Source organism: Bos mutus, chromosome 2 (assembly GCF_027580195.1).
Source record: "Bos mutus isolate GX-2022 chromosome 2, NWIPB_WYAK_1.1, whole genome shotgun sequence".
Classification (NCBI taxonomy): domain Eukaryota; kingdom Metazoa; phylum Chordata; class Mammalia; order Artiodactyla; family Bovidae; genus Bos; species Bos mutus.
In genome coordinates this window covers 29,703,063-29,721,199 of record NC_091618.1, presented here as the reverse complement: position 1 = coordinate 29,721,199, position 18,137 = coordinate 29,703,063, and the positions used below count along the sequence as shown (strand labels likewise).

The window sequence follows — 18,137 nt, the reverse complement described above, 5'->3', positions numbered from 1 at the left end:
CTGGCAGGGTGCAGGAGTACCAGTTACTCCCCAAAGCATCTGGTTTGGTGGGTTTGAGGGGAGGCTTGAGGCTCTCTGCCCTTTCCTTCCAACCACTACGGTGATTTGGTGGGTCCAAGTTCTGAGCACTTCAGAAGAAGGGGCTGAGTCTAGGTGACTTTCTCTACAGTGCTTACACAGCTAGACTTCAGTACTAAAGACAGTTGATGAGGACTCTTGTAGCTCCATGGGATGAGATGATATCCCCCGACTGCTCAAGAAGTCTCACCCAAATTATGGTTACTCAGTAGGAGTTCCCTGGTGGCTCAAACAGTAAAGAATCCAACAGTAAAGAACCAGCTTCGACCCCTGGGTCAGGAAGATGCCCTGGAGAAGGCAATGGCAACACACTCCAGCCTTCTTGCCTAGAGAACCCAATGGACAGAGGAGCCTGGTGGGCTACAGTCCACGAGGCCGCAAAGAGTCTGACATGACTGAGCAACTAAGCACGAACACAGTGGTCATCCAGTTATGGTACTTCTGAGAATGCGGTTTCAGAAGAGGTGTGGACCCCATTCTGTGGCTAGGTGATTAGCTGCCTACTTGGGCTATAGGGCAGACTTCACAGCCTCAAAGAGGCATGCTACTCCTGGCCCCTCTGCCTCAAGCAGACTGCCAAAGCCTCTGCAGTGGTTGGGCAACTCTGTGGCTCTGACCAGAGCCTGCAGACCGCCTCTTGGGGTCAGGGCCGCCCAGATTGCATCCCATTACCATCTCAGGGAGGAAGAATTTTGCAACAGCAGTTCCTGCCCTGGAGAGCTGGTGAGAACTTCTCCTTAACAAAGGCAGCAGGGAGGTTGAAGCGGGGTGGGGGTGGGGAGCGGTGGCGGGGTCGGGGTGCAGAGAATAGAGGGAGTGAGGGGCAGAGCTGGGGCTATGGGAGCAAACAAGGCAATAGAATCATCCCTGCCCTAAAGGACAGTGGTCCCTTCCTGGAGGCTAGACTTACTCAGACACATTTATTAGGGCCGGTTCTTATTACAGCAGAAGACATCATATTCTAGTAGGACCTCCAGCGGGAAGCTCAGACCTACCTGATGAACTGATGGGGGGAGGGAACCCAGAAGAAGCCTATGCTCTAAGAGGAAGCAAGATGCTCTGGGAAGAGAACTCAGGAGGAAATCAGGGGCCAGGTACGGAGGAGCTTGACTGTCTCCCCTTATTTGGGAGAGATGGAAGGGCAATGTTGAAGACCAGCCTCTAGCTCAACACTGCCCCCCAAAGAGTCCCACCAAGTCCAACAGAGAGCACAGAAGCTCCACAAAGATGCTGGGAAGCTTGTTAGACCCTGGGGACCCTCCAGCCAAAGGTTCCACAAGGGTCACCATAGTCCATCCCAGAGCATGGCACTGCGAGGGCACCAGTCCACCAGAAAAGAGCCCAGGGCACAGGTCTAGCCCAGAAGCACCAGAGGCACACCTAGGGGATGCCTCCAACAGATTCCCCCATATTTCTGGGGAGCAGTCTATTGGGAATAAGCCCTGCATGAACACACGGGTCTGAGCCAGTGCAATCTGGGTTATCACTGTTGACATGACTTAATTTGTGCTCACAGGCTGGGGGGTGCCCGGGAAATTTGGGTGACATAATTATTTCTTTAAATCAGATTATCACTCAAATGCTCCAACATACATCAGTTCTCTCACTCTGTCAGTTTATTCAGTGCTCAACAAAACGATATCAAGCACCTAGAGTGCGCCAAACTCTGTGTGGGATAGCTTTGGGGAGACAAAATTTCATATATATATATATATATATATATATATATATAATCCCTTCTTTCAAGAACCTCGCAATGTGGAGGAGGAAGCCGTCCTACTGATGATTATAAATCCCTGAAATTGATGCCATCATAGAGGTAAGCCTGGGGATACAGAGAAGCACAGAGAGGGGTGGCAGTGCGTGGAGGTGACGACAGGGCTGAACTGGAGAGGAGAGAGAGTTGGCCGGCCCAAGAAGGTGGGGAAAGGGAAAAGGAAATGTGTGCCAAAGCCCAAGAGGAACCAGAGCAGCTGTAGTGGGGGAACTGCGAGTTGTTCCCTGTGGCCAGAGTCAAGTATTCCAAAGGGCATGGCTAGAAATAAGGCAGGAGAAGCATCAGAGGCAGGGGCACCAAGCGCCCAAATCAGAAATTTGGCACTGACTGAGGGCAACTGGGGTCCTTGAAGGGCTGTAAGAGGGAAAGAAGGTAATCAAACTCACGTTTGAGGCACATGGTTCTGATAGAGAGTGGAAGATGGATTGAGAGGGGAAAGACTTAAGGCAGAGAACATTTAGGAAAATAGTGATCTGGTCATGGTGGTAGCAGCAGCAGCAGGAACCAACAGTGCCAAGCACCATTTTGTTTTGTAAATATAGACTCATTTCATCCACATGACAACCCTATGTGGTGAGTGCTCTAATTATCCCCATTTTACAGATGATGAAACTGAGACCAGTAAGACACAATAACTTGCCCAAGGTCTACAGCCACTGACATTGCTGGGATCCTAACTCAGACAGATTTGCTCTGAAATTCAGAGGCGTCCCACGATGAATCCAGTAGCTTAGGTGAGAGAGTAAAGCGGGGCCTAACTCGTCAATGACGATATTGAAGAGGAAATAATACAGAAAGATGTTAGAGAGATGGCCTTGGTAGAGAGGAGGAGGAAGGTGAGCCTAAGGGGCATGCCCGTTCCCCCGTTAAGGAGCAGGGGCACCCACGTCAGGGAATTCATGAGACCAGTTGTTGTTTTTTTTTTCCTTTAGCCACAGAGTTTATTGTTTGAATATTTGCAACTATTATTCTATACACAAATGTTAATTTCTTACAAAACCCTGTATTCCATATTGCTGGGTCACTTCACTCTCCATTTTATGCCATATTTCCATCAAAAACTATTTCCCTAAATTACAATGTGCCTGGTTGTATGTTGTTGTTCAGTTGCTAAGTTGTGTCTGACTCTGTGATGCCATGGACTGCATAGCCCACCAGGGTCCTCTGTCCATGAGATTTCTCAGGCAAGAATACTGGAGTGGGCTACCATTTCCTTCTCCAGAGACCAGTTTTCTATATGTTGAGTTTGCAGCATCTGTGGGACCTCAGGGTAGATTTCAGGAAGTGGTTGCATGTAAGAATTTGAGCTTAGAGAGAAGCTTAGAAGAGAAGCTGGGAACTATAGGTGTGGGAGACACTGCCCCAGACTGGGTAGGGGCTGAAGCCAAGGAGGCAGGTGGGCTGGTCTAGGGAGAGCAGGGGGAGACAGGGGCCAAGGCAGACTCCAGGGAACATCCATATTTGAGGAATGAACCAATAAACAAAGCAACAAACAAGACCAAAAGAGTTTCTCAGAGAAATAAAAGAAGAATGGAGTTAGTGGGGTGAAATGTTGCAGAGATCAGATAATGTATAGTATCCATTTCACCATAAATAAAGTTTAAAAGCATACAGCAGGTTGGGAGAAAATATTTTACCATAATTGACAATTATGAGACAGTATGAGTGGATAGGGTAACAGGTCCTTATATAGGAGAAGGAAATGGCAACCCACTCCAGTGTTCTTGCCTGGAGAATCCCAGGGACGGGGGAGCCTGGCAGGCTGCCGTCTCTGGGGTCACGACTGAAGCGACTTAGCAGCAGCAGCAGCAGCAATAGGTAATAGGAGAGTACATAATAATAGGAGAGCACACCGGAACAGTCTTTTGAAGAACGATGAGTAGTATTTATCAACATTTAAACATGCACAGTTATGACCCAGCAAAATTGTACTTAAGTTACGGAAGCATACAAATTCCCAAAGACCTACATCCAAAGATGCTCATAATAAGAACCTAAATATTCACCTGTAAGTGTTAGTAGCTCAGTCATGTCCAACTCTGCAACCCCTGACAGGCTCCTCTGCCCATGGAATTCTCCAGGAAAGAATCCTGGAGTGGGTTCCCATTTCCTTCTCCAGGAGATCTTCCTGACCCAGGGGTCAAACCCGGGTCTCCTGCATTACAGGCAGATTTTTTACCACTATGTCATGAGGGCTTCATTCATCTATAAGCTAATTACCAAATAAATCATCTTATATCCTTGCCATGGACCATGATGTCATCACTGAAAAGAATAAGATGGATGTATATGGACTGATGTGAAATAGGAACATGATACATTGTTAAAGTGAAAAACAACATAACTAGTTTAACACTCTTAACTATGCATGGGGAAAAGTCTGGAAAGATACAGATGATACACCTGTACACAAGATACAGGTGAACAGAGGGATGGAAAGGAATCCAATTTCACTTTATATGCTCTTACATCACCTGTATTCGTTACAGTATGCCCATTTTATTTTATAATATTAAAACAGCTTTATTTAAGAGAAGGGTTTACTGGGTTTAGCAACTCTAGGTTATTGGGAACCTTGGCAAAAGCTGTTTCCGCAGCGCAGTGGGAAGGAAGCTGGTTGCAGTGAGTTAAGCAGTGAACAAGAAGTTGGTGAAGTGGATACAGCAACTGCTCGCTGTGTTTTCAAGAAGTTTGCCTTTGAAATGGAGGCAAATACTTCTCCCAGGGGGAGAAGTAGCTGAAGGAGTCCTAGAACAGAGGAAGGGAGAGAAAGACAAATGCAAGTTCAGGGAAAGAGGTGGTTCCAGGAAAGAGAGGCAGAGGGACCAGGAGGCAAGACCCTCGAGGTTATGAGAGGCAGTGGGTCCCACCAGCAGGTGCAGGAATTCAAAAGGAGAAGAAAGGATACTTCTCATCCTGCCCCTAGAAGGAAGGAAGAAAGTGTACACATAAATTCAGCACATGTGTCAGCTGGGCGGTGGGATTGCTTGCATCTCCCTTATAAAGAAGAAGGCATATTTTGAAAATGAGACAGATATGGACTAGGCAAACCACCACCTTCAGACTCCTCTAGAAACCGTTAGCCAGGAAGGTGTGAAAAGTCCCAGTGCTATTACAGAATTGCCAGGTAGAGCCTTGACCTTTAGTCAGAGTCCCAGGGCAGATCTCGTTGCTCCTCTGTGGGGACACCTCCCCTGGTGGGCCTCCTGAACTTCCCCCTCGGCAGCCCTGGGTCAGAAGGTTCCACACAGAAGCTGCCTTCTCCGGTCCAACATCCCTGACAGCTACCAAGCCCTGGGTCACCGTGGAGGCATCAGTGGCTACTCCAATAACAGCAGCAGTAGCGACAACATCAGGCGGGTGAGCAGTGTGGCCTTCGGGCAGCTGGGGACATATTCTGATAGAAGGAACTTGGAAACGTCATTCTCTTCCTGTGAGTCCCCTGAGAACCGAAGTGATGAATTACAGAAACAAAATATTTACGTCTTCACTAAGGCAGCTCAGTACAAATGAACCTCCTACAGTAATAGAAATGTCCTACAGGACATCTGCACTCTCCAATATGATAGCCAAAAGCAGAGACATCACTTTGTCAACAAGGGTCCATCTAGTCAAGGCTATGGTTTTTCCAGTGGTCATGTATGGATGTGAGAGTTGAACTATAAAGAAAGCTGATTACCGAAGAATTGATGCTTTTGAACTGTGGTGTTGGAGAAGATTCTTGAGAGTTCCTTGGACTGCAAGGAGATCCAACCAGTCTATCCTAAAGGAGATCAGTTCTTCATTGGAAGGACTGATGTTGAAGCTGAAACTCCAATATTTTGGCCACCTGATGTGAAGAGCTAACTCATTTGAAAAGACCTTGATGCTGGGAAAGATTGAGGGCAGGAGGAGAAGGGGACAACAGAGGATGAGATGGTTGGATGGCATCACCGACTCGATGGACATGGGTTTGGGTGGACTCTGGGAGTTGGTGATGGACAGGGAGGCCTGGCATGCTGCGGTTCATGGGGTCCCAAAGAGTCAGACATGACTGAGTGACTGAACTGAACTGAGTCACATGTGGCCACTGAACACTTGAAAAACTAAATTTTTTATTTATTTTAATTAATTTAATTTTAAGTAGCCATATGTGACTAACCTCGTTTTCCAGGGGACCACATGGAGGCCCAGAGAGAAATGACTTGTCCAAGCTCACCCTGATCTTTAACAGCAGAACCAGGACTGGAAAACAGTTCTGTATTCACCCCACCATCTGTAGGCCTGCGGTGGGCTCAGTGGAAATGAAATCAGTCTAATGAAAATTGAGAAGTAGGCTGCTTGGGAACTCCCTGGCAGCTCAGTGGTTAGCACTCCATGCTCTCATTGCCGAGGGCCTGGGTTCAATTCCCGGTCAGGAAACTAAAATCCCACAATCTCACGTTATGGCAAAAAGAAGAAAGAAAGAAAGAAGTAGACTGGTTGGGAAATGTCAGATCTGGACTCTCCTTTCTATATCCAGTTGTCTGGGACAGAGAAGTACTTACAGGAGCTCAGAAACCTAAGGCTGGGATCCAGCCCCTCATTGCGGTGGACAGAATGCCAGATTTGAGGTCAGGTTAAAAAAAAATGTCTTAAGAACTGCTTAAAACTCAGTTTATCTGCGTCATTCTAGGTAAGTTGCCTAACTTCACAGTCTCGGTTTCCTCATTCAGAAAATGCATATCTCATGCAGCTCCTGTGAAGATTAAATGATACAGATTCTGAAAAGCACTTTTCTTGGATGCTAGGCCCTAGCAGGCACTCATCATTAGAGCTAAAGTGACGACTGTTATTTCTGGTTAAAGCAAATTAAGATATACCTGGAAGTCAGCCCGGAAAGCAGACATGCTGCTTTCTCTTGCTTGGCAATGGTGGGAGAGACCCCATGCTTTTAGCTGATCAACTATTTCAGTAATAATAATACCAATAATAAATGCTAACCCTAAAAATAAAAAAAATAAAATAAATAAATGCTAACCCTGTGCTTTATGTATGTCTTAAGTGTTTTATAGGTAATCTCTCCTTTCATCCTCAGCACAACCTGGTGAGTCAGAGTCTACCATTGAGTCTAAAATGAGTCTCATTTTACGGATGAGCAGACTGAGAATCTGAAAGGAAAAGTCGCTTGTCCAGAGCAGCTAGGTTAGCAGTGTTCTTCACTGCTGCACTCAGGGCCTCTCCCCACAGGTCCTGGGTCTCTGGGTTTACCATCACCTGACCAGGAGTCTCTGGGTTCTTCAGCATAGTAAAGAGAAAGGTGACAGAACGTTTGCTAAACGGTTGGACTCAAAGGTTCTTTCCTAGGGGTAGGCAGCTAAGATGAGTTTTCCACAGGCTCTGAGTACCCTGTGGGCCCTGGGATGCCTGGGGCAAGAGGCCAGGATAACAAGTAGCAGAGGGCCTGGGGAATCAATCACTGTAAGGGTAAGGACTTGGGAGGGTGCGGTGAATTCATGTTCACAGCTCCACCCAAATTTATCCTTCCAGTTGTTATCAATAGCAAATGTGACAAAACATATGCTTGGTGTCATCTGTTTTCAAAAATGTATTTGAACTTGGATGGGATTTTAACCCTTACCAAATGTCTTTCTTTCCAAATGAGATGGTCTCGATTCCAAAATTAGTAGCTACTACTGACCCAGTTCCAAGTGGACAAATCAATAAAAAAATATCAATGCCCTAAGAGAGGAGCATGGTCAGAGAGGATGACTGGGGAGTGAGGAGAAAGACAAGAAGAGGTGAACAGGGCACCCATGTGGGGGTGGAAGTTGAGAAGGGCGTGGCGTGGAGAAGGAATTTATGAGGATTTAAGAACACCGGGGGTGTGTGGGGTGGAGATGAGAGGCCAGGGAAGAAAACCACCAGACGTGCCAAAGGCTAAAGCTCCATTTCTGGTGCCTTCAAGAGCTGTTCCCTTTGAGATGGGAAAAATGTTGAAGAGCCATAGAACTGCTGGGGGGTAAGCACGGGAAGCCCGACACAACTGGAATGCAGGGAGAAACAGGCAGGGCAGCTGAAAGAGCCCGGGGCTGCTGAGCTCAAGGCAAAGACGAGAAATCTGTGCCAAGCCGGGCCAACTACTTCTTTTGGGTGGGCCTCAGTTTCTTCATCTGGGAAATGGAAAGATTGGCTAGGAAACCCCTTCCCAAAATGAACTCTGCCAGTTCATAAAAGGACAACTAGTTGTTAAAGAGCTGACCTGGGAATTAATTATTCAAACTATCAAAAGCATCCCGCACCCTCAGGGGCTCCACCCCAGAATTGAGCAATATAATCCACCACTCACTTCCTCACTGTGTTCTCAGCACCGCCGCCCTTTCTTCAGTCAGACACATCTGCCTTTCCTGGAGGTGTCCCACAGGTGACAAGCCCAGAATCATGGTAAGTCTTGAAACACCCACCCTTCCCACCTTCCAGACACTTCTCTGTTCTCTGTCCCCCTTGACACCCAGGCTCCATTTGTCCCCTCCATCTATCCCCACACCTCTCAGTCTTTCCATTCTCTCTTTAGACCACCCTGTCCTCAAAGGGAGAGCCTCTGCTCCTCTTCCATACCCCTCTCTCCAGCAAGCACCTAGGGCAACTCACTGCCCACCCTCTTTTCTTCCCGCTCCCAGCCAGCTCTCCCTGCCTTGGCTAGAATTGAGTCTGAGCCAGATCCTAGTGAGGCTCTCCTTCCCCATATTAAACACAAATACGTGTGGATTCTATTTCTAGAGAGAAAGAATACTGGAATTGTATTCAAACAACCTGGACTTTGTTGCGTTATTATTGTGTTGCTGCTGTTAAAAAGATTGCCTTAAGTATTTGGGCTCTTCTAAGTATAAAACTTTTGTGAAATAAATTAGAATCATGCTTTTCATGGAGTCATTAGGGGGCTGGCAATTCCACTCAGTGAGGGACTTTCCTGTTTGGTTACCAAGGACATAATTGGGTGGCTACCAGCAGGGAGCCAGTCAATTCAAGGACATTTGGTTTATTATTTCCTGTGAGGGTTGTTTTTTTCATCCTGGGTCTTATTCACTTATTTGTTTTCATTTTCAGCTGCACTGGGTTGTAGCGAGCCGGGCTGTTCTCTAGTTGCAGGAGCTTTTCACTGCGGTGGCTGCTCTTAGCGCAGAACATAGGCTGTAGGCTCACGGGCTTCAGGAGTTGTGGCGCACGGACTTAGTTGCTCTAGGGCATGTGGGATCTTCCTGGACTAGGGATCGAACCTGCGTTCCCTGCATTGGCTGGTGGGTTCTTAACCACTGGACCACCAGAGAAGGCCACAACTGTATTTGAATCGTTGAGTGGTGATTTGTTGTTTTTTTTTTTTAAAGAAGCAGATCTGTGGACTAAAAATAGCATGTGAAGTCATTCACACCTAGTTGAAATTCTGGCCGTAGCACTGAGAGGCTCTGTGACTAAAAGCTGGTTTCTGAGCCTTGCTGTGCCTGTCTGTTTGTAACTGCCGAGCAAGACCATGTACCTGCGAGGCACAAATCGGATCTCAAATATGCATCTCCCTTCAACTGTCAAACATCCTCACCAGAGACGGGTAAACCAAAAAAGAAACAAACAACAACAAAACATTCCCCTGCCCCAGCCTCCCGTGGCCGGAGGTCATTGCCCTGGCCTGGTTCCCATTTCTGAGTTCTCTACCTTCTGTCCTGACTTGCGTGGTCGCGCCCTGGTCCCTGAGACTGAGCCTTCGTGTCTAGTAATGGGAGCTCACCCATACACCTCCAGCCCATCTCCTGCACAGCTGAACACTGGATTATCCGGAATGAGGACTGGGCTGTGACAACTTGCTTGGCTGTTGCTGCTGCTTCTGAGAGAGGCAGTTTCTGTGGCTGCCCCACCTCTGCCTTTTCGCAGCTGATGCTTGTAAATGTTAGGTTCTTCCCTCTAAGGGCACAAGCTCTCTGCATCCATCGTGCTCTGTATCCACTCTCAAAGGTGGGTCTTCTCTTAGGTCATGTGTTCCCTGAAGAGCATCTCTGATCATCAGCTCCCAGAAGTGACCCACCTTGTGATTTCATTACTCTGGGCTTCTGAGAAAACTTGGCCTTGACCTTGGGATGGCAGAGTCAGTGGTTTCTCGCAGGTTTTGCAAGCAACACTGGCTGAGCCAGCTGTACTAGTCACCTCCCTCACTACAGTCCCTGTCTCCTGGCCAGGCAGGGCCCCATCTTTATCATCACATCTTTTAGGTTCATGGACTGACTTAATCTGCTCTATTTGTGATCTCTGTGTTCTGAGAAGGCAATTTATCTGGCCCCCATCACTAGCAGAGAGATACCATCTCAGAAAAGGGAAAGTTAAGAATTCTTTCACTCTAGAGGAAAGGGGCTTTGTTCTTCTAGTTCCTCGTAACCTCATTCTTCCTTCTTCTTTGCTATGTATGATTGACAATAACAGTTTCTTCTGCTAAAGAGGAGAACTTCCTAGGACTTTCGTGTTGACGATGATGAGGATGATATTACTGATTTAATATTTCTATTTCCTTTACACTTATGTTGTTGTTGTTGTTGTTTATTAGCTAAGTCGTGTCCGACTCTTTGTGACCCCATGAATTGCAGCATGCCAGGCCTCCCTGTCCATCACCAACTCCTGGAGTTCACTCAAACTCATGTCCATTGAGTCAGTGATGCCATCCAGCCATCTCATCCTCTGTCGTCCCCTTCTCCTCCTGCCCCCAATCCCTCCCAGCATCAGAGTCTTTTCCAATGAGTCAACTCTTCATATGAGGTGGCCAAAGTATTGGAGTTTCAGCTTTAGCATCAGTCCTTCCAGTGAACATCCAGGACTGATCTCCTTTAGAAATCCCATGGACTGTAGCCCGCCAGACTCCTCTGTCCATGGGATTTCCCAGGCAAGAACACTGGAGTGGGTTGCCATTTCCTTCTCCAGAAGATCTTCCCAACCCAGGGATTGAACCCACAACTCCTGCATTGGCAGGCAGATCCTATATCACTGAGCCACCAGGGAAGCCCAATACACCTTTTTTCTTTTTTATTGAAGTATAATTGATTTATAATGTTGTGCCAATCTCTGCTGTTCAGCAAAGTGACTCTGTTACACACACATACACATTCTTTTCTACACACCTTTGATTCATCTGTTGTAATTGAGATATAATCCACATGCGATAAAAGTCACCCATTTACAGTATACAATTCAGTGGGATTTTGTATACAGACAGTCCCCAACTTACAATGGTTCAACTAACAATTTTTCATCTTTGCAATGCTGCAAAAGTGATATGCCTTAGCTGGAAACTGTTCTCTGAATTTTGAATTTTGATCTTTTCCCAAGCAAGCAACGTACAATAAGATACTTCTCTCATGATGCTAGGCAGCGGCCATGCAGTCAAGAGAATAAACTCATGAAGTCTTTTGTCTCTGGCTGTTTTCACTTAGAATAATGTTTTCAAGGTTCACCCATGTTGTAGCCTATATCAGTTCTTCATTACTTTTTATGATTGATTAATATTCCTTGTATGTGTATACCACCATTTGCATATCCATTTATCAGTTGATCGGCATTTGAATTACTTCCGCTTTTTGGCTGCGTGCTGCTGAGAAGATTCACATACAAGTTTTTGTGGGGATATACGCTTTCAGTTCTCTTGAGTATACTAGGAGTGGAATTGCTGGATCATATGGTAACTCTATGTTTTAGCTTTCTTAACAGCTGTTTTCCAAAGCAACTGTACCATTTTATATTTCCACCAGCAGTATATAAAGGGTTCAACTTCTCCACATCCCATCACCATCATTATAGTCTTTACTTTATTATTATGATCATGATACTCCAGTACTCTTGCCTGGAAAATCCCATATATGGAGGAGCCTGGTAGGCTCCAGTCCATGGGGTCACTACAAGTCAGACACGACTGAGCAACTTCACTTTCAGTTTTCACTTTCCGGCATTGGAGAAGGAAATGGCAACCCACTCCAGTGTTCTTGCCTGGAGAATCCCAGGGACGGGGGAGCCTGGTGGGCTGCCGTCTATGGGGTCGCAGAGTCGGACACAACTGAAGCAACTTAGCAGCAGCAGCAGCAGTGAGTATAAGGTAGTTCCTGAGCCTTCTTATTTTGTATTCGTCTCTTTAACACTGGGTACCATGTTGAGGTGAGTTACAGACTGGCATAGGGTCACAGGATGGCCATATCTTGTTATAAAGAAATGACATGATAGTGATACAGTTTGTGGTTCAAAAGGAAGCTAATTCAGTAGCTGGTCACTTTAGTTTATTTCCTTTTGGAAAACTGGGATAATATTTCAGAGTGGCTGCAGCTTCCCACGAAAGCAGGTTCTCTGCTACCCCCATAACAAGGGCAGAGCCCATAGAAGTTAGCTAGGGATAACCTGTGGTGGGGTTGAGGGTTGCTGGAGAGTCAGGTTTGGAAGAAGGCACCCGTGAGCAACACAGGAAGGATCTCTGTCAGGATTGGAAAGCCACGCAAACAAGAATTATGTGTCTCCACCTGCCTTCCCTGCTTCCTGCTGGCCTTCCTCCTTATGCTGGGAACATACTGCCTTTCTCTGCTCACCCCTGCATGGCAGAATATGCCTGCTCAGAGCTCCCAAAACAATCCGCTGCATTTCCACCCATATGGGAAAATCAGTCATCCACCTGCTCCTGATTTTTAATATACTTTTTCAAACTACACAAGTGTTCCCAGAGGAGCCTCCCACATCAAAAGAAACACTCTGGGTGGTACAACTTCCTTTTAGCTTGGGCATCCTGAAACCCTACGCTGCTATCACTCAGATTGTTTTTCCAGAACACTTCATTTTATTTTCTTCCAAACTTTAAACTTTTTACTTTGTATTGCGGTAATAGCTGATTAACAATGTCGTGACAGTTTCAGGTGAACAGAAAAGAAACTCAGCCACACATATATGTGTATCCATTCTCCCCCAAACTCCCCTCCCATCCAGGCTGCCTCAGTGAGCAGAGTTCCATATGCTATACAGTAGGTCCTTGTTGGTTATCCATGTTAAATATAGCAGTGTGTACACGACCTTCTGAAAGTCCCTAACTACCCCTTTCCCCCACCCCCAGCCCCAGCAACCATAAGTTCATTTTCTAAGTCTGTGAGTCTCTTTCTGTTTTGTAAGTAAGTTCATTTGTATCATTTATTTTTGTTTCCACATATAAGGGATATCATATGATATTTTTCCTTCTCTGTCTGACTTGTTCCACTCAGTATGACACTCTCTAGGTCCATTCATGTTATTGCAAATGGCATTATTTCATTCTTTTTAATGGCTTTAGGTAATATTCCATTGTATATATATATACATCACAACTTCTTTATCCATTCCTCTGTGGGTGGACATTTAGGTTGCTTCCATGTCTTAGCTATTGTAAACAGTCCCACAATGAACACTGTGGTGCGTGTATCTTTTCAGATAATGTTTTTCTCCAGATATATGCCCAGGAGTGGGACTGCAGGGTCACACGGTAGCTCCATTTTTATCTTTTTTTTTTTTTTTAAACTTTACAAATTGTATTAGTTTTGCCAAATATAAAAATGAATCCGCCACAGGTATACATGTGTTCCCCATCCTAAACCCTCCTCCCGCCTCCCTCCCCATACCATCCCTCTGGGTCGTCCCAGTGCACCAGCCCCAAGCATCCAGTATCGTGCATCAAACCTGGACTGGCAACTCGTTTCATACATGATATTATACATGTTTCAATGCCATTCTCCCAAATCTTCCCACCCTCTCCCTCTGCAACAGAGTCCATAAGACTGTTCTATACATCAGTGTCTCTTTTGCTGTCTCATACACAGGGTTATTGTTACCATCTTTCTAAATTCCATATATATGCGTTAGTATACTGTATTGGTGTTTTTCTTTTTGGCTTACTTCACTCTGTATAATAGGCTCCAGTTTCATCCGCCTCATTAGAACTGATTCAAATGTATTCTTTTTAATGGCTGAGTAATACTCCATTGTATATATGTACCACAGCTTTCTTATCCATTCATCTGCTGATGGACATCTAGGTTGCTTCCATGTCCTGGCTATTATAAACAGTGCTGTGATGAACATTGGGGTACACGTGTCTCTTTCCCTTCTGGTTTCCTCAGTGTGTATGCCCAGCAGTGGGATTGCTGGGTCATAAGGCAGTTCTATTTCCAGTTTTTTAAGGAATCTTTTTAAGGAACCTCCATACTGTTCTCCATCGTGGCTATACCAATTTACATTTGCACCAACAACCAGAGCAGTCCTTCCAAAATAACGTTCAGAAAGTTGGACAAAAGAATTCATCTCTTAGCTTTATAGTCAAGCTTTGATCTTTTTCTAGGGATCTAACCCAGTTAGATTCCCTGCTTAATTCCCTAGGTTGAAAAATGAGTGGTACCTCCTGTTTCTGACATTAAAATTAGCTTCAGCGGTCAAATGCTCACCACCAAGGATCCAAGACAGTATGTTCTCTAGGGATTATAAGGGGAAGTTTCAACAATGGTTTGGGCAATGTCATGGAAAGTGATAAGAACCTCTCTGACATTGAAAGAAACTAGATGCTTTTTGTGAAATCATTTTTTCTAAATGTGTCTCCAAAACCTTAGAACTTTAGTGACTCCTTGAAGTGAAAGTTATCTCCATATAATATACAAGCTAACACAAAGAATTCCATCTGAGATGTACAAGTTGTTGGGCTAGAATCTGGGGAGGTTTTACTATGCAGTAACCCTGATCTCTCTTCTTTAGGCTGAAACAAAATTTACTTCAAATATAGAAGGATTTAACTGGGAAAATTACAGCGATGAAGATTTTGGCAATTACAGTTACAACACTGACCTGCCCTCTATTCTAACAGACTCTGCCCCATGTCGGCCAGAAATTCTGGATATCAATAAGCATGCTGTAGTCGTCATCTATGCCCTGGTCTTCTTGCTAAGCCTCCTGGGAAACTCCCTGGTGATGCTGGTCATCTTATACAGCCGGATTGGTCGCTCTGTCACTGATGTCTACCTGCTGAACCTGGCCATGGCTGACCTGCTCTTCGCCATGACCTTGCCTATCTGGGCCGCCTCCAAGGCAAAGGGTTGGGTCTTCGGCACACCCCTGTGCAAGGTGGTCTCACTCCTGAAGGAAGTGAACTTCTACAGCGGTATTCTACTGCTGGCCTGCATCAGCATGGACCGCTACCTGGCCATTGTCCATGCCACACGCACGCTGACCCAGAAGCGGCACTGGGTCAAGTTCATATGTTTAGGCATCTGGGCCCTGTCCGTGATCCTGGCCCTGCCCGTCTTCATCTTCCGCAGGGCCATCCACCCACCCTATTCCAGTGCAGTCTGCTATGAGGACATGGGTGCCAATACAACGAAATGGCGAATGGTGATGAGGGTCCTGCCCCAGACCTTTGGCTTCCTCCTGCCCCTGCTGGTCATGCTGTTCTGCTACGGATTCACCCTGCGCACGCTGTTTTCAGCCCAAATGGGGCAGAAGCACCGGGCCATGCGGGTCATCTTTGCTGTCGTGCTCGTCTTCCTGCTCTGCTGGCTGCCCTACAACCTGGTCCTGATCGTGGACACCCTCATGAGGGCCCATGTGATTGCCGAGACCTGTCAGCGCCGCAACGACATTGGCCGGGCCCTGGATGCCACCGAGATCCTGGGCTTCCTGCACAGCTGCCTCAACCCCCTCATCTACGTCTTCATTGGCCAGAAGTTTCGCCACGGACTCCTCAAGATCATGGCCATCCATGGCCTGATCAGCAAGGAGTTCTTGGCCAAGGATGGCAGGCCTTCCTTTGTTGGCTCTTCTTCAGGGAACACGTCTACTACCCTCTGAGACTCCACACCGGGCTCCTCGCTTCCCCTCAGCATCATCCCAAGCCCCATGTCCTCTGGCCGTTCACAGTCCCATGTCAAGGCAGCTCCGCATTGTGGTTACAGGAAGTTGCTGAGGCCATGTCCCTAATAGGCCCCCATCACATGGACTAGACAGCCTGTCCTGGGCCCACCTCTTGCTATAATCACCATGTCCACTGATAGAGCTTGGTGCATCCTACCAATGAGCCCACAGTGCTCTATCTTCTGGCAGACATCCTTTGAAGATATTCTTTACAATGATTACAAAAAGTTCCCACTATTGGGAACCATTAATGTAAAACACCATTGGTTACTTCCCTAACTCTCCCTTTCCTTGTCTGTCGGCAAAGTCCCCTTCCCTTGAGAGAGGCTGAAAATGACAGACACTCACTTTCCAAGATTCCCTTAAGATAGGAGTGGCCGTATCATCTTGTTCTGATTTGTAATACTTAAAAGCAATAGTGTGCTGGTAAACCACTCTCCTGGGGGAAAAAATGTCTTGATTTGTAGCATTTGCTGTGTGCCATGGTGTATATAAACACTCCCACCATAGCCAGTTTCGAGGGTGATGGCATTTAGCAATGAGTTCAAAAAGTCTAGAAAATGTAATAATCAACTTTCACCGTCTGGTACAAACTGGTTTTAGTGCATCATTATCTAAGAGGAAGTCTGCTGGGGCCAGAAGACACCTGGAAAGTGTTCCTGATTTGAGAGAGAGTAACATATCCTTGGTTCTTGACTTTGAATATGGTTGTAGGATAAGTTCTGTTGAGGCAGCCACTTTGTAACAATGATGCAAAAAATATACCCAACACACTTAGGCTGATGGGGTCAAACAATAAAAAGAACCTGAGAATAAAGAGTCCAAAGTAAACCCACCATAAATAATCAAATGAATTTTAACAAGGATACCAAGACTATGCAATGGGAAAAGGATAGTCCTTCAACAAACTGTGCTGGGAAAATTAGATATCCACATGCACAGAATGAAAATGACCTTTGCCTTACATCATACACAAAAATTGACTCAAAATGGATCGAAGACCTAAATTTAGAACCACAACTATAAAACTCTTTGAAGAAACCATAGAGGGAAAGCTTCATGTAATTGAATTTGGCAATGATTTCTTGGATATGATGCCAAAAGCACAATTAACCAAAGAAAAAATAGTTTAACTGGACTGCATCGAAGTTTAAAACTTTTGTGTGTCAAAGCCAGACACAAATATTATGTTTCCGTTATATGAAGTACCAAAAATAGTGACATTCATAGACACCAGAAGCTAGGGAAAAGGGGGATGTGGGGAATTATTCTTTAATGGGTCCAGGATTCAGTTTGGAATGATGTAAAAGTTCTGGAGATGGACAATGGTGATAATTGAACAACAACATGAATGTACCTAATGCCACTAAGCTGTACTTTTTAAAAATGGTAAAATGGTAAATTTTGTGTTACTGTATTTTGCCACAGTCAAAAACAAACAAAAAAATCTCGTTCTAAAAAGGCAAACTTGATCCACTGGAACCACCTACTTATAACTTCTTAAGTGAGATAATTAAATGTCTATTTTGTGTAAATTACGTTTAGTTGGGTATTACATTACTTGCAACAAAAAGCACCCCAAGTGCTACAGAGAGGTCTGGCAAGGGTGAGCAGAGGTCCTCAATGAGGGTCTTTATAATAAATAAATCCTTTTGCTGTTTATGGAGTACATAGAGAGAAGGTCTAAAATCAAGATGGCGGCTGCTATTTCCTCTTTCTTCCCCAGCCCAAGCCTCCTGCTGCTGAACACATATTACAGAAGGAAACATATCCTGGGATCTTCCTGTGCATCTTGTTTCCCTGGGTGAAACAGTAGTCAAGAGGGTCAAGGGTGGGAGGACTTAGAACTGCCTAGAAAGTCCACCAAATCAGCTGGATTGTGTAGCCAAAAGTCAGAAGGCTCTCCTGAGGTCAGCCAGTGACTCCCACTTTGAGTCCCCCTTCACTCTCTTCTCTCTCCCACCCAAAACACACACACACACACACACACCCATCATTCAGGTTTGACAAAATGCCACACTCATGCAGAACGGGGAAAATGACTATGTCACCCAGACAAAACAAACAATTGATCTCATTTCTTCAACCGTATTAAGAGCCTATTGTTCCAGAGCTTTGGGTAAAGCAACAATCAAAACAGACTGAGCCTCACACTGACACAGCCCCTGTTCACAGGGCTTGACTCTGAAAGGGCTTGGACAGGAGGGCCTCTGGGTCCAAGCAGCCTGCTAAGACAGTAAGGGAGCAAGGGGAACTAAACCACACTTTTACCAGCTTCTGATCACTTTCATGTTAACAACTCTCTGACCATTAAACTGAGGAGAGAGTAGCCTTGGCTATAGCACAAGACCTCTCCAGCAAGGCAGAAACAAACCTCAGAACTGAAGTGCTC

At 45.7% G+C, this 18,137-nt stretch overlaps 1 protein-coding gene across 5 annotated transcripts; it reads left to right on the top strand.

Annotated features, from left to right (window-relative positions):
- The first annotated feature begins 1,824 nt into the window (after positions 1 to 1,824).
- On the top strand, positions 1,825 to 17,395 carry LOC102269514 (C-X-C chemokine receptor type 2). 5 transcript variants are annotated; one of them, XM_070380136.1, is made up of 3 exons: positions 1,825 to 1,897; positions 8,182 to 8,257; positions 14,703 to 17,393. In XM_070380136.1, exon 3 carries the CDS (start codon positions 14,807 to 14,809, stop codon positions 15,680 to 15,682), a length of 876 nt encoding a protein of 291 aa, XP_070236237.1. In that variant the 5' UTR covers positions 1,825 to 1,897; positions 8,182 to 8,257; positions 14,703 to 14,806; the 3' UTR covers positions 15,683 to 17,393. The 5 variants fall into 5 exon arrangements, with proteins under 5 accessions (XP_070236237.1, XP_070236229.1, XP_070236226.1 ...); XM_070380128.1 differs by having other exon boundaries at positions 14,594 to 17,393; XM_070380125.1 differs by lacking the exons at positions 1,825 to 1,897; positions 8,182 to 8,257 and adding an exon at positions 9,217 to 9,416 and having other exon boundaries at positions 14,594 to 17,395.
- Positions 17,396 to 18,137: the final 742 nt, after the last annotated feature.

Bases quoted from the DNA above. Each gene is read 5' to 3' on its own strand.
- LOC102269514 (XM_070380121.1), top strand. From the start codon at position 11,805: ATGGCAACCCACTCCAGTGTTCTTGCCTGGAGAATCCCAGGGACGGGG. The intron at 11,937-14,593 runs GTAGTTCCTGAG...TCTCTTCTTTAG, and splicing joins GCAGCAGCAGTGAGTATAAG to GCTGAAACAAAATTTACTTC.